General features: G+C 42.3%; 1 protein-coding gene across 1 annotated transcript in view; it reads right to left on the bottom strand.

Moving 5' to 3' along the window:
* Positions 1 to 13,932, bottom strand: part of KCNAB1 (potassium voltage-gated channel subfamily A regulatory beta subunit 1) — a 252,889-nt gene extending 238,957 nt beyond the window's left edge. Inside the window, exon 1 of the mRNA XM_087440100.1 lies at positions 13,299 to 13,932. Within this exon, the coding sequence (XP_087296226.1) occupies positions 13,299 to 13,519 (221 nt within the window). The 5' untranslated portion in view covers positions 13,520 to 13,932. The remainder of the gene's footprint in view (positions 1 to 13,298) is intronic.
* Between the last annotated feature and the right edge of the window lie 426 nt (positions 13,933 to 14,358).

Here is a 14,358-nt window from a genome sequence, read left to right as displayed (position 1 = left end):
ATTAGGTTCTCTTTTCGTGCCTCTGTTGCTGTAACTGAAAATGGGCATAACACTACTTGCTACCCCCTTTCAGACATTTTCTCAAGGATAAAAATAATACTAATTAAGCTCTTTCTATACCTTGGTTTAAGTGTTTACATGAGGCAATCAACAGAAAGTAAGATTTTAGTGGCCTAGAATGTTATTCAGACATTCTGATAATTAGTATTTGCCTTTTGTCAAACCCTGTGCCCAAGGTATTGTCATCTCAAAATAAGTATAGACCAGGCTAATATCTGTAGCAGGAATAACCACAAGAAAAATTATAAACTGACATTTTATGAATGTTTCTATTTCTAAAACTAATCATTGTTAAAGGTCAAATACACTGATCAATGGTATTGTCACGTGATAGTATTGCCTTCCTGCTAAGAAATGAAACTGAAGAACGCTCATTAAACTCATCACATGCGCTCCATCAGTGCCCATCAGTGACCTGTAATCAGGCAGAGTTCGTTAGTGGAATAAACATACAGACTTCATTTGTTTACTTTTCTTTCCTGTCAACATGACCCGTATTGTCATTGTCGTATTTGCATTAGGAAATGTCTGCTCTGAGTTAGAACGCAGACTCTGTTGGCAACAATTCAGTGCACAGCAGGGGTAGTCAGGCTCTTCCCCTTCCTGCCCTCAGTGTACTAGCAGACGGGCTTGATCTTCACTGGTGGCTCTACGTACACTGTCCTGTCTATATAAAGATGACGCAACCGAGTTGAAAATGCATGTGGTGCTGTCTAGCCCTGTGACAGATTCAACAGCAATACCCTCCCATTCCTATTTTAGGACTACTTCCCCCACCATTGCATTCTAACCCGTGCTTTGCATCCCAGCTCTGTGGTTCAGGGTGGTAGCACAGTGCACAATCAGCAAGGTCCCAGAGGGGTCGTTTCCTCACTTCCCTCTTCGACAACAATTACATCCCTTACAGCCTCCAGGAAATAATATCTGGCCACAAGAGACTGAACTGTAGGCCAAGGTTGAGTTTTAACTCTTGACTCACCTGATTTCTGAATTCCTAGTGAATCTTATTTCTAACTCACTTTGATCTGTGGCCATAAATACTTCTCCCCAAATTAGATGCAATCTGGTACTTACTGCTTGTATGTTAAGACAGGGTATCTAGATTTAAATGATTTGGGATCAAGAGTATCATCTTCAAAGCCCAATATTCTGGGCAGCAATAGAGGAGATATGAATTTTGGAAGGGGGTGGAAAGAACTGAGGAACAACCAGCTTGCTCTCTTGGTATGTGAGAGAAAGCTTCACAGAGGACAACGGCATCAGATTTAAAACATTTGAAAATTTGTGTCAGAATATGTACAAATTTTATGAAAAAGAATTAAAGCTTCTTTGTGATTAAAATAAAATGACTGGCCAACCTAATGGCTTCAAGGGAATAATATTTAATAGAAGGGTTCAGAAAAAGGATGTCACATTCCTGCAAGAAACTCCTTCTTTCCTCCTCCACGACACTGCTAGACAACACAAATGGGGCAGGGCAGTATGAGCTTTACGGAAGGGTTAATTTCTGCTGTATGATATGCGCAGAGCCTCACAGAGGTGCCACATCAGGAGGAGACACACTGCCATGGCACCCACCGGCCCAGGTGCTACGAAGGAGCCAGATTCCATATCTCACTGATTACAGTCATGAAATTTGGAGGCAGATACGTTTTTTGAGCCATGCAAATTTTAATTACAACTTGATTTTTATGGCTATCCATTGATTTTCTACTAATGTCCACCTCTGAATCTTCTAATTTGTACTTAGGTGTTGGAAGAAAAAATATGCAAAAAGGGATATTTCTAGTAGGTGCTGCATTGAGGGGCCTAGGAAGCAGAGCAGATTCAGGCAGTAGCTGCAGTTTCGCAATCGCCAAGGCCAAAATAAAACTGTTTTAACTTTTTCACACTGGAGCTACACACTGTAAATGGGAATTTTTATTCTGATTCAAAACCTAAGCTTCGGCCTCACACAGAGAAAATCCCCAGTGGCCTGCATCTTCAATGACCTCATTATTCTTTCTGCTTCCTTGCCTCATCTGAATAAGTCTCAGAAGCTAGGGGAAGTGATGAGGATGAAATGCTTGATATTCTGGGGTTCCTTTAACTCTCCCCTCTCTTGCATAGCATATTTGCATGATATGTGTGGTAGGCTGTATAATGGCTCCTGAAAGATATTCATGTCCTAATTCCTGAAACTTGCGAATAATGTTACCTTACATAGTAAAGGGGACTTTGCGGATGTGATTAAGTTGAAGATTTTGACGGGGAGATTATCCTAGATTATTTGGATAGACCCAAAGTTTTTTGCAGCGGTCTTTATAAGCGGAAGGTAGAAGGATCAAAGTGAGAAAAAGGAGATGTGAAGACAGAACCAGAAGTTGGAGAGATGCGCTTTGAAGATGGAGGAAGGGACCACGAGAGCTAAGAAATGCAGGTGGCCACCAGAAGCTGGAAAAGGCAAGGAAATGAATTACTCCCCTGTAGCTTCCAGAAGAAATACAGCCCTGCTGACACTAGCTTCCAGTACTGTGAGAGAACGACTTTGTGTTGTTTTAAGGCACTAACTTTGTGGTAGTTTGTGTAGCAGCAAAAGGAAACTAGTACAGTGTGAAATGTCCAGCTTTGCTTCCTAAGGATACTTGCTGTGCCCCCTTTTAAATCACCTCTTGTTTTGAAATTGGACCACAGAGTGTCCTGCTGAAGACCGCAGGAAACATCTGGTGGAATCTGGAGTCCTCAGGCAAGTACACACTTGCTTCCCTGGTTAAGTAATGATCCTGTGCTTTCATGGACTCAGAGATCCGGGCCTCCTGATTTCCAGAAGATTGCTTTTGGGGAAATTGTATTTGAGTGAAACTGAAACCTTAGGACTTCTTCCTTGGAAATGAAAGATAAGCCATTACTGAGTGGGACCATGTTAGCCCGTGGTACGTCTACCATGAATTTCTCAGCTCCCATTCTCTTTTTGAGTCTCTTTACAGAAGTTCACTTATTTTCTCTTCATTATTACTGAACACACATGTTTTCCATCCAGATGAAAATCCTCTGGAATTGGACTAAGACTTCTCCCGAGCATTTCTAGCCTTTTCAGTAAACGCAAAGACTCATCATGTGGAAGTGCTTGTGTATATAGAGGTAGGAAATGGAGTAGTCGTGAGTCAAAAGGTCTATTCTCATCAAATGCCTCAGAGGAATTCTTTGCTGGTTCTTGCGTTGAGAGAGAAGTAGCATTCATAAAAGCCATGATAGCTATGCAGTTGAATTTTATAACAAGCTTGTTGCTGTGGTCTCAGGCCAAAGATACTAACCACAAAAACCCAAGTAACATAAAAACCACATTTAAAGTGGAAACTAATTTCAAAGAAATGGAAAAGAGGCTGCTTTATTAGTGTATGTTCTTCAGGAAAAAGCTCACTTTTCTTATATAAGAGCTCTGTTACACCAGATGGGCCTTCCAGTCGATACAAACTTAAGATGGAGAACGCCGGGCTTGGAATTCCCTATGGTTGAGTCCCTTCAGGGGCATTCTTCTGGAAGATGGTAATCCCCAATACAGAAAACGTTTCTTAATACTAATACTTAATACTAATACTAGTTATGTACAGTTGCCTTTATGTTTAAACCTGCTAGATTTTTTAAAAAATCTTCTCTGTAAGAGTATATCAAAAGCCAAATTAATCGTATTACAAGCAGTTAGTTTTTATCTGGATACTCAACTACCATTGAAACCTTTATATCAGATTTGACATTCTCATATTTCTTTAATGCAAGAGACTTCAACTGTCACCGTTATAACCTTTAAAGATTTTATTTATTTTTTTCCCCCCAAAGCCCCAGTAGATAGTTGTGTGTCATAGCTGCACATCCTTCTAGCTGCTGCATGTGGGACGCGGCCTCAGCATGGCCGGAGAAGCAGTGCGTCGGTGCGAGCCCGGGATCCGAACCCGGGTCGCCAGCAGTGGAGTGCGCTCACTTAACCACCAAGCCACGGGGCCGGCCCCGTTATAACCTTTAGAGCTGATGATCTCATAAGAGTTCCTATGTATCAGCCTAGTCATTCTCCATTATTCTAATAAATAGGTTAGAATGTTAAAAAAATGTTTCACAGCAATTTTTTCAAAGATTGGCTCAAAATATTAAAAATCATTTTTTTCTCCTAAAACAGTTAGCATGACCATGAAATGCAAACAAGGAAATAGAGCATGTTTCTGTTATTAGGCAGTCTTGCTATTCTGTATTGAACAGTCTAGACCGTTACTTGGAATTGCATGCAGCTCTAGAGGACTTAAAGGAGCTGTAGTCATCCTAGAGAGGGTTTAAATGAGAGTCATAAATACAGCTGGGAATCAGAAAATGAGATCTAGGAGGAAAGGACTGGAACCATCCTGGAAATTAGGAGGCTGAGTCATAATAATGGTTTTCAAGTACTGGAAGCCTCATGAGGCAGGAAATTATAGCTAGCTCATTTTCGTTTCAACCAAGGACAGGCCAAGAGGCTTCCAATGCAGCTTGAAAGGAGCTGATTCAATTGCAAGGAGGAATTCTGTCATAGTGAAAAGTTTTTTTGACTCTTGGATGGGTTAGCAGCAGAACAGTCAGGCCAGGTGAGCAGATGCTGGGACCAGAATGGGAGGGACTCCCCATCCCCAGGGTTGGCAGAGGTTGGATCCACACCACTGTGGGCCTCCCTTGCCTCACTGCTCTGCCTGTGCTGTCTTGCCCCTCAGTCCTCTATCTTCATTTTCCAACCTGACTCAACTGTTAGGGTCCAGACAATAGACAAGAATTCTAAAAACTCTCACCTTATTGCTTCCTGTGAGGATTTCAGAGCTTAATGAATGACTCTAGTTCTTAGAAAGAAGAGGCAAATTTTTTTCATGATTGCCATGAAAAGAGATTACACAACATTTCTTCACAGGCCTTTACAAGTCGTTGCTGCACAGTGCAAATTGGAAAAACAGGACAGATTTCTCATGAGGGCTGGACCAGATGGCCTGTGCGAGCGCTCTCAGAGTCCTCCCCAGTTGTCAATTCCAAGAAAAAAATCACTGCTGGGCTTCTGTTTTGGTTTCCAGACTGAGTAACTGAAAACCAACCTGCAATGAGGATTTTTAAATGCATTTTGATTCTGACTCTCAGGAGCAAGATTTCAAAGTAATCTCTAAAAGGCTGAAGGAGAGTAAAATATGTTCGCACTGAATGGCCAAATGAGCATTTTGCATCCAGGCTTGACATGTAGCTCTGTCTGATCATCTGTGCCCACGGTTAGTAGATCTCTTTCTGAGACAGCAGTTTTTTAGAAACTGTGATGCTAAGCACATTATCATCTTAATTTACATCCAGCTTCAGAACATTTCCAAGTAGAGAGCTGTGGTCAGGCACTTCGGATCCTCACGACCCTGCAGGAGATGAAGAAAGCTGGTCTGGCTCTCTCAGTGCACAGCAGGGCTTTGCCTCTTCTAGAGAGAAAAGCTTGGGCTGCAAAGTGTGCATATGTACAGAAGGGAATTGTCCCTTGGAAGCATTTCATGCACTGTGCTTCTTTCTGTGTTGAAAAATGGGGCATAACCAAGAAGCTGCAATACAGAAGCTAAAGGAGCATAAGGAATCTCGCTCTTGGAGTCAGGAGACCTGAGTTTGGCCTTGACACTCCCATCAGCTCCCTGAGTAACTCGTACCAGGGAACTGGCCATTCTGTATAAAATAATGTGACTGTATCTAAAGTTCCCTCATTACAAACATCCACTGTTAACTCACTCATTTCTAGTGATCACAGAGGACTAATACTTCTCAATACTGAAATGGAAATCTGAAAGACTTTTGCCTTACATTCTTCAGTCTCTATCACTCTATTTCCTAATTTTGAAAAGAGTGGAAATTTTGAAAAGAGTGGAAAACTGGGGACAGCAATGTTTTTTAAGCATACAACATGATTAATTTGCAACATCAAATCGTTTTTTATTATGTCTAATGACTATCAGAATGGTTTTGAAATTCTTGTAGACAAAGCATGAACTGATGCTTGTGAATTCAATTCATCTCATAAAAGGATTTTCTCTCCTAAAAAGAGTTTTGAAGAACACTCAAAGAAACCAAGAGTCATGTTTTCATCAGATTCACTGGACCCAAATCTCATACTGTTCAAGAATTAATATACTAATGATAGACTATGAATTTGATGAAATGAATTTGAAAATTAAAGTCAAATTTATTAATCTGATTTTCCTTTCAAATGTAATGTGATTTTTTTCTCCTTCTCTCAGAACATTTCTCAAATTACCACAAGTTGGAATATTTGCAGAAAATTTTAAAAAAAGGATTTCTATAAAATGAGTGCATTTCTAAAAAGGGTCACTGAGTGGACCTGGGATTAAGGACTCCATCTGTAGCAACCCAATTGAAGACTGTAGCTAGAAGCTGAGCTGTTTCTGGAAACAGTTTGGATGGATTCCTCTACTTGCACACGTGCACACACATACACACACACACTTCCAGAGCCATGGAACTGGAACGACATTTGCCTAACGACTTCCAGGAGGCTCCCTCGCCTCCTACCATTTTCTCACCATCCCGTAGATGCCAGACTTCTGGCTGGTGCCTTGCAGAGGTGGAATAAAGTCTATGAGATTAAATCAGTAACTAATTTTCAGGAAGGTTTCTCCACCTCCCCATTCTCACCATTTTGCTTTGAGGAAGAGAGGAAGTCCACACCCATGGGTGTCAGTGGAAATGACAATGGTATTCTTAACCAAAAAAACAAATTGGCAATTAAATAACCAAGCTGCTCTCTTCTCTGGACTAAAATCAAATATTTCTATTTGAAACACAGCCACAGAGCTGGCTCTTCTCTTCTTCCTCCTCTTCAGCCCACCTATTTCCTCCCACTTTTCCCCATACGGAGGCTCACACAGGCGCACATGCTCACACACACACATACACTGGTTGCCTTTTACGTAATCGGCTGACAAGATTGATCTTTCATTTCAATTGCTTTGATTCAAAATCAGCCCACCACTCGTGGGAGGTAAGGAAGGGTGGAGAGATGTGCGCTTTAATAAAGAGGCTGTGAAAGGAGTGGCAAGGGAGAGGCATCTGGTCTGAGTCTTTTCTGTGTGGTCTTGATTCTCTATAGGAAAATAGAGAATGCTATGGAATTCAACATAAATTCTCTTATTTCAAATTTATAGCTCTTAGATTTTTTTTTGGAACAGCTGCAGGTTAATCTTTTCTTAACAGAACTTCATAACTAGACACCCTGTTCAAAAATCTGTAATGGTCTCTCCACTACTGACACTCACCTTATGTCTAAATGGGTTCCCCTGACAGCCCGCGCGCCATAATCCGACGCTCTATACCTCTACAGGATTCTCCCTCCCCACTCCTGGCATGGACCCTCTGTCCTACTCAGTTACTTCTCTCCACCCCATGCACAGTCTTCAGGTCACGCTGCTCCCCTGCTGCGATCTGCTCTCCTCCTCCTCTCTGTTCATCTTGATACTTCTCCTTCCTCAATACCAAGCTCCACCGACCTTTCTCATGAAACCTCTCCGTGACTGCCACACTTCAAACTACAGCAACAGTTATTCTTTGTATCCTTAACACACGTGGCCTTTTTGTGTAGATATCTAGTCGCACCAGGTGGTAAACACTCAAGAGACCACCCCCACTCATTTTTTTATCCCCAGCAGTTAACACACTCACGTGTAGTCCCACGTGTAGTCATTCATTTTCCAGGCATTTACTGAGTAGCTTTATGTGCCAGGTGCCAGGTTAGACTCTAGGGCTACAGACATGAGTAAAATCCCGACCTCAAGGTGCTCATGGACTGCTGGGGAAGACACAGATGCACACAGATAACAGCAACACTATGTAGTCAGTCACTTCCATAACAGAAGAACGAACCAGATGCAGTGGAGGCATTAAAGAGCAAGCACTTACTACTATATGGGGGTACAACCAGGGAAGGTTTCACAGAGAAAGTTATGATAGAGTTGGGTCTTGGAGGATACATAGGAGTTTGCCTGACAGATCATGCAAGGTAGTAGAATTCAGGGTAGAAGGACCAGCATGGAAAATTATACAGAGGCATAAAAAAACAAGAAGGTTTGGAGTACTGTGAGCAGTCCTCTCTCAAGTAGATACTTCTGATAAAGCATGAGGTCGGAGGTAAGATGAGAACAAAGAGTGGTGACTGGAAGAATGATAGAAGCTAGACTATAAAGGACCTCAGGTGCCATGTTAGGTACTTTGGATTTTATCCCCTGAGCTACTGGATGGCACTGAAAGAATTTTGGAATAATGTTATAATCTGAAGGTACCTAAGGAGTGCTAAAAATAATGATGACAACAACTTGATTGTCCTTTAGTGGATGAATGGTTTAAAAAAAACACAAAATTGTGGACTATTCATACCACGGAATACTACTCAGCAATAAGGAGGAACGAACAATTGATACACACGATTTGGATGAGTCTCAAGAAAATCGTACTGAGTGAAAAAAAAAGCCAATCCCAAAAGATTATGAACTGTGCAATTCCATTTATATTATTTTCTTGAAACAACAAATTATAGAGATGGACCACAGAATAGTGGTTGCCAAGGATTAGGGACTGGGGAGGAGGAAGTGGATGTGGCTACAAAGGGGTAGTATGAGAGAGACTTGCAGTGAGGGAACAATTCTGATTCTTCGTTGTAGTGGTAGTTACACACATTTCTATATGCGACAAAATTGCATAGACATATAAACATACACACACATACATACATGTACAGTTGATAAAATCTGAATAAATTCTGTGGATTGTACCAACATCAATTTACTAGTTTTGATGTTGTGCTATGGTTATGCAAGACGTTACCACTGGAGAAAACTGGATTAAGAGGACATGGAAATTCCCTGTACTTTTTTTTCCCCAAATTCCTGTGAATCTATAATTATTTCAAAACAATTTTTAAATGATAACAAAAATGGTGAAGTGTGGTTAACCTAAAAAACTGGAAAAAAGAGAAGCTTTTGGTGGAATTTAAAGATTATTGCTCAGGGCCGGCTCCGTGGCTTAGCGGTTAAGTGCGCGCGCTCTGATGCTGGCGGCCCGGGTTCGGATCCCGGGAGCGCCCCGAGGCACCACTTCTCCGTCCAACGTGAGGCCGAGTCCCACGTACAGCAACTAGAAGGATGTGAACCTATGACATACAACTATCTACTGGGGCTTTGGGGGGAAAAATCTGAATAAATAAAATCTTTAAAGATTATTGCTCAGACAACATTTCTTCTTGTAAAGACTTAAGAATTTCAAAGTATGTTTTATGTAACTATACATCACAAGGTTATACTGATATGGATTATATGTTTCAGACAAAATTTTTCTCAATAAAATTGGGTCTATCAATATTCAAATTGTTCTAGAACTAAAGTAACAATTTCAGAATGGGGGTAGCTTAGTACAAATGTGCTCAGTTCTGAAGGACAAAAGCTCTGGGACCATGTCAAACACTAGTAGCTGGATCATTCTAAAAAGTTACCTAAAAAAAAAATGCAAAAAGAAACTAACAAATCTGGCTTAACTTCTGTTCTGAGTCACCTGGCTTTCTTAGGACGAAACGTTCTTGAATGTATCTACATCTATCGTGTCTGGTTGCAGAGTGTACATCAAACTCTAACACAGTGTGATGAACTCTGAGATTAAAACACACGCAAGGGCCGGCCCCATGGCTTAGCAGTTAAGTGCGTGCACTCCGCTGCTGGCGGCCGGAGTTGGGATCCCGGGCGCGCACCGACGCACTGCTTCTCCGGCCATGCTGAGGCCACGTCCCACATACAGCAACTAGAAGGATGTGCAGCTATGACATACAACTATCTACTGGGGCTTTGGAGGGGAAAATAAATAAATAAATAAAATCTTTAAAACACATGCAAAACTAAAATAAAGGAACGCTCATACGTTAACAAAGCACAAGCATAAAAACTGTAAGAAACAGAATAGTCCTGTGCTATTCACACACAGGGTGGTCCCCAGGATAAATGCTTGGTGGAATCCTGTTCTCTTGGGCTGACAGTAGCGTTTGAATAGCTAATTGTTCTAGCGAATTTTTTTCATTTTCAACCTTGAAATAATAGCAAATTTTATGCAAGATTCTTGCACAATGGTCACGTGAATCTATTGGGGCTTTGAGCATTTTATTCTTGCAGAATTCAAATGTGTCACACAAATGTTTTTATTAATTCTTTCTAAAATCCCAAGTTCATGAGTTCTTGATTAATGAATGGCAATCATAGGCTATGATATGAGGTGGACTTTAAAAATCCTAAGGCGTTACATGAGTAGAAGGCACTCTACTCATTTATCAGGGTTATATGCAGGTCCCCAATGGCGAGGTAGCACTTCATAGCAGGGTTGGAGCCAGAAAGATGTTCCTGGAATGGCAACAACAGGTAGGAGATATGGGTGCAATACTCGCGCCCCAAGATGTAACCATAATCCTGGAACTGGGCAGAAATGATAGCCTCAAAATGGATCAATTAAGTTGACCACGCATAACTACACCCCATCAAATATAGCCTTCATAAGAACGTCTCACATTAGATAACCATTATTTATTTGTTTGTTTTCTTTTTCATGGTCTGTTTCCCCAAACTGAATGTAAGCCCTAATTCTAGTCTGCTTTCTGCACCTTTGTGTACTCAGTTCTAGCAGGGTTCCTGGAATAGAGCAGGTGCTCAACAAATATCTGTTGACTAAATGAATACCTTTTCACTTGATAACACTGCTTTTTGACAATTTTTGAGTGGTAGACTCTTTACAAATTCTGATGAAAGCTATGAACCCTCTCCTCAGAAAAATGCACAAAAAGACAATATTTTTGATCTATAGGATTCACGGATCCCAGATTAAGCTATGTCTATGGAAATCATTTTCAAGGATAAGAATATTATTATAAACACAATTAGCCACTGACTTTCCATTCTAGTTCCTTCAGGCATTCTCCTGATCGTTTACCCAAGCCAATTACCTCCCCCACTCTACGGCATTTTTTTTTTATCTTTTGCTATTGGTTATCACTAATAAATAGTCCATACATGCACATTATATTTAAGTGACATAAATGCCAAAGGAAAGGAAAATTCAGCTAATAAAAAATATTTCTATCATTTTGGATAAAGTGTATAGTTATCTCTCTCCTTCCCACCTCTGTTGGTCTCTCTTTTTCTCTAACCTTGAGAAAGTTTTAGTAAACATTTGGCATAATCTCATAATCTCTTTCATAAAGGTCACTCTGAGCAGAATTTGAAAGAGATAGGGGCTAAGTCACACTCACACACACAGCCACCTGCTTGTCCTAGATGGAGTGGTTCAGAAGAAGAGGAAGAGTGGAAAAGAGGTATCTTGTCCAGTCATCAAAAGCAACAAATAACTCAAAGTATACTGAAGACTGTAGATGGCTAACTTTTTGTCAGAGAAGAGCTGTCTTTACTTGACAGTAATAAAAGATGCCCAAATCTTACTCGCATACTGAGCTTTTGGTAAAGAGGGGCAATTATCATCCAATCTGAGCTGAGCTGTAAATATTACCAGAAAAATCTTAAAGGAAATCTCCTGCCTCTTGAAAGCCTTCATAAGACCAACCTCTTCCAATACAATTATTCACAAACAACTATGAACTCTGCCACAAGAAATGAGGTGTTATTTTTTATTTCTTCTGGTTTACAAAAAAAGGAGTGCTGCTAAAATGCAGTTCCAGTCATCTCTGTGGTCTGCCCTAACCCTGAGTGTCCGGCTCCTGAGGCCTGCCAAGCAAGGCAGCAGCTCATCTCCACCTTAGCAGCTGAACTGCATGCAGAGCAGCGCGGTGTGCACGGGGCAGGGGCTGGGTGTGCGCCACCACAGCAGCGACAGAAAATGCCAACGCACTTGAGACTGCAGTCTCAGTTAGTGAACTGTCACTGTGGGGCCCCACTGTCCATCACAGAACTATCGGGAAAAGCAGAGGTGCTCACACTGCTGACACTTCAAGGAGTTGCCTGGAGTCCGGCTGCTTGCATTGTTGGGGCAAAGAGCTTTAGCTCCAGTCTTTAGTGGGTACCCTCCTCCACTGCTTTCTTTCTTAATGGCTCAGAAATACAACAAAACAACAGTGCTTGGTGTTTTTTCGATGAGAAGCTTTCCGGTAACTCTGCAAAGAAACTTTTTCAAGGATAACTTTTCTAGATATCAGTTTAAATGCTGATTTCAGAAACCCCACATGGAAACATAGTCTTAGGTGTGCATTATTTTAATTGCATTAAGTTTCTTCTATCCTAAAATCGGTTCCTAAAGAAGATTAGGGATAGTTATATATAAATAATTGACAAAATCATATCTGCAAATTAGAGTAACCAAAGCCTTTGGAAGACATATCATTAGCTTCTCTCCTCTACATGGGCAAACGCTGTCAGAGACTAGAAGCACGGTAGTTTTAAATAAATAAAGCGGGGAAGGTTTAGCAGAAAGCAGATATAATGAGGAGGCAGGAGTCACATAATTGAATAAAGAAATTTTCTACTTATCAAATTTAAGTCATTCCCTATTAAAGAGAGCATCAACTACTACCAGGAAGATTTCCAACCATAAAAAACAACATAGAGGAAGAGGAAGCTTAAAAATTTATGAGGAAACAAGCAGTATTATAACAATTGACTTTTTCTCCATATTTCGCAACAAGATCTACACTGTATTTCGCGCAATAATTTAGATTTACATATGTCAGTGTTCAATCTAATTTACCATTATAGGCGTTTCTTCCTGTAACAAAACTTTCTTAAAAGCTCTGCATGGTATTTGTTACCTTCCTCTTTCAAAGATAAGTAACAATGCAGTACTAGATGGGGAACTATTTTTAATAGCATAATCACAGAAACTACAGTCTATCATAAAATACAACAAACACACTTGCTGTTGAAAAGCCACCCTGATCTCAACACCAGTTTCCAGCAGTTGTCCTATTCTCTGCAGACTGGAATTCATACAGTTCCTAAGGTGTTCATGACACTTTAGACTATACAAAATGCACATTTCTAAAAATCCTATACACAACACAACACAACATAACCACCTTGAGTTTTCCACCCTCCTAAGGAGCTATCTTAAAGACGCCTGAGAATTCTAAATTAAGCAACCCACCGATGAGTAAGTCACTTTACAAAACCGATGTACCGTCTCCACTGCACCGGTACAGAACATGGAAACCCCAGGCAGAGGGAATCTTACATCCATACCTATATTTCATGCCAGTCTGCTTTGCGGTGGACTCTTTGAGAGAAATGTGATGCTGAGGGGTGAACGTCCCCAGGCTGCGCGCGATGATAGCGACCGTGCGGAATTTGGTCCTGGCTGCGTTCACCACATTGGGGGCGGTGGAGCTCTGCTTGCTCAGAAGTCGGTCCTCACCATTCCGACTCTTCAAATTGTGCTCTGTGCAGGCTATGGAGACTTGCATTGCTTCCCCGGGCAGCGCACGGACCCTCTCAGAACCCCAGAAAACAGGCAGTCACAGAGGGTGAGCAGTGGAGGGGTTCTGCTCGTCCTTTAACCCCTCCTTGCTCCCTCTTCCCGGGGACGCCGTCAGAGGAGCCCTCGCTGCCGACTTCAGAGCCGGGAAGGGCAGGGGCGGCCGCGGTGCAGGACAGAGTCCCGGCACCGAGAGAAGTCAACAGCCAGCCCTGAAGTTGTCACAGCAGCTGGAGCGCGGATCAGACTCGCAAATCTTCCCGGGCAGGAATCTCGGCTGATTAAACAGCCAAATCCGTGTAGTTGGGAGGCTTTTGCAGACGCCTAGAGCTGAGCATTCGTGCTGACTGCACGCAGCCCTGCAGGAGCCGGCCCGCCGTGTCTGAATGCGGGCTCGCCTCTGGGCGACGGCTCAAATCCACGCAGGCATACCGCAGGATGCGCCGCCAGCACCCTCTGGACCACAGGCAGGATGCTCAACTGGCGCGCGGAGCATCCCAAGAAGCAGCTAACCGCGAGCCCTTCCCCTGGGACCGATGGTCTCCATCCACTCCGGCTGTCAGATCCCTCCCTGCCCCGCTCCAGGAGGACGTGGGGGCTCTCAAGACCCCTCCCCACTCATTCTTAGGCGGAAGCGTGGATCACCGAGCTCGCACCGACGCGGGTTTGCGGCTGCACGGAGGAGCAGACAGGTCCCTTTAAGGAGCTCCTTGCCTTTGTGTGCAAGGGGAAGACAAGGAGCGCTTTCACCAGACTCTAGCTGTAACAGAACCTGGAGGGCTGCTCATAAAGGGGGCTCTGCCCAGACTCAGACCAAATGCTGCTGCA

The sequence above is a fragment of the Ceratotherium simum genome, chromosome 15 (genome assembly GCF_057802395.1).
Source record: "Ceratotherium simum simum isolate JZ-2026a chromosome 15, ASM5780239v1, whole genome shotgun sequence".
In the NCBI taxonomy this organism is placed as follows: domain Eukaryota; kingdom Metazoa; phylum Chordata; class Mammalia; order Perissodactyla; family Rhinocerotidae; genus Ceratotherium; species Ceratotherium simum.
The sequence above is the reverse complement of the archived record's forward strand: the minus strand, read 5'-3'. Positions and strand labels throughout refer to the sequence as shown.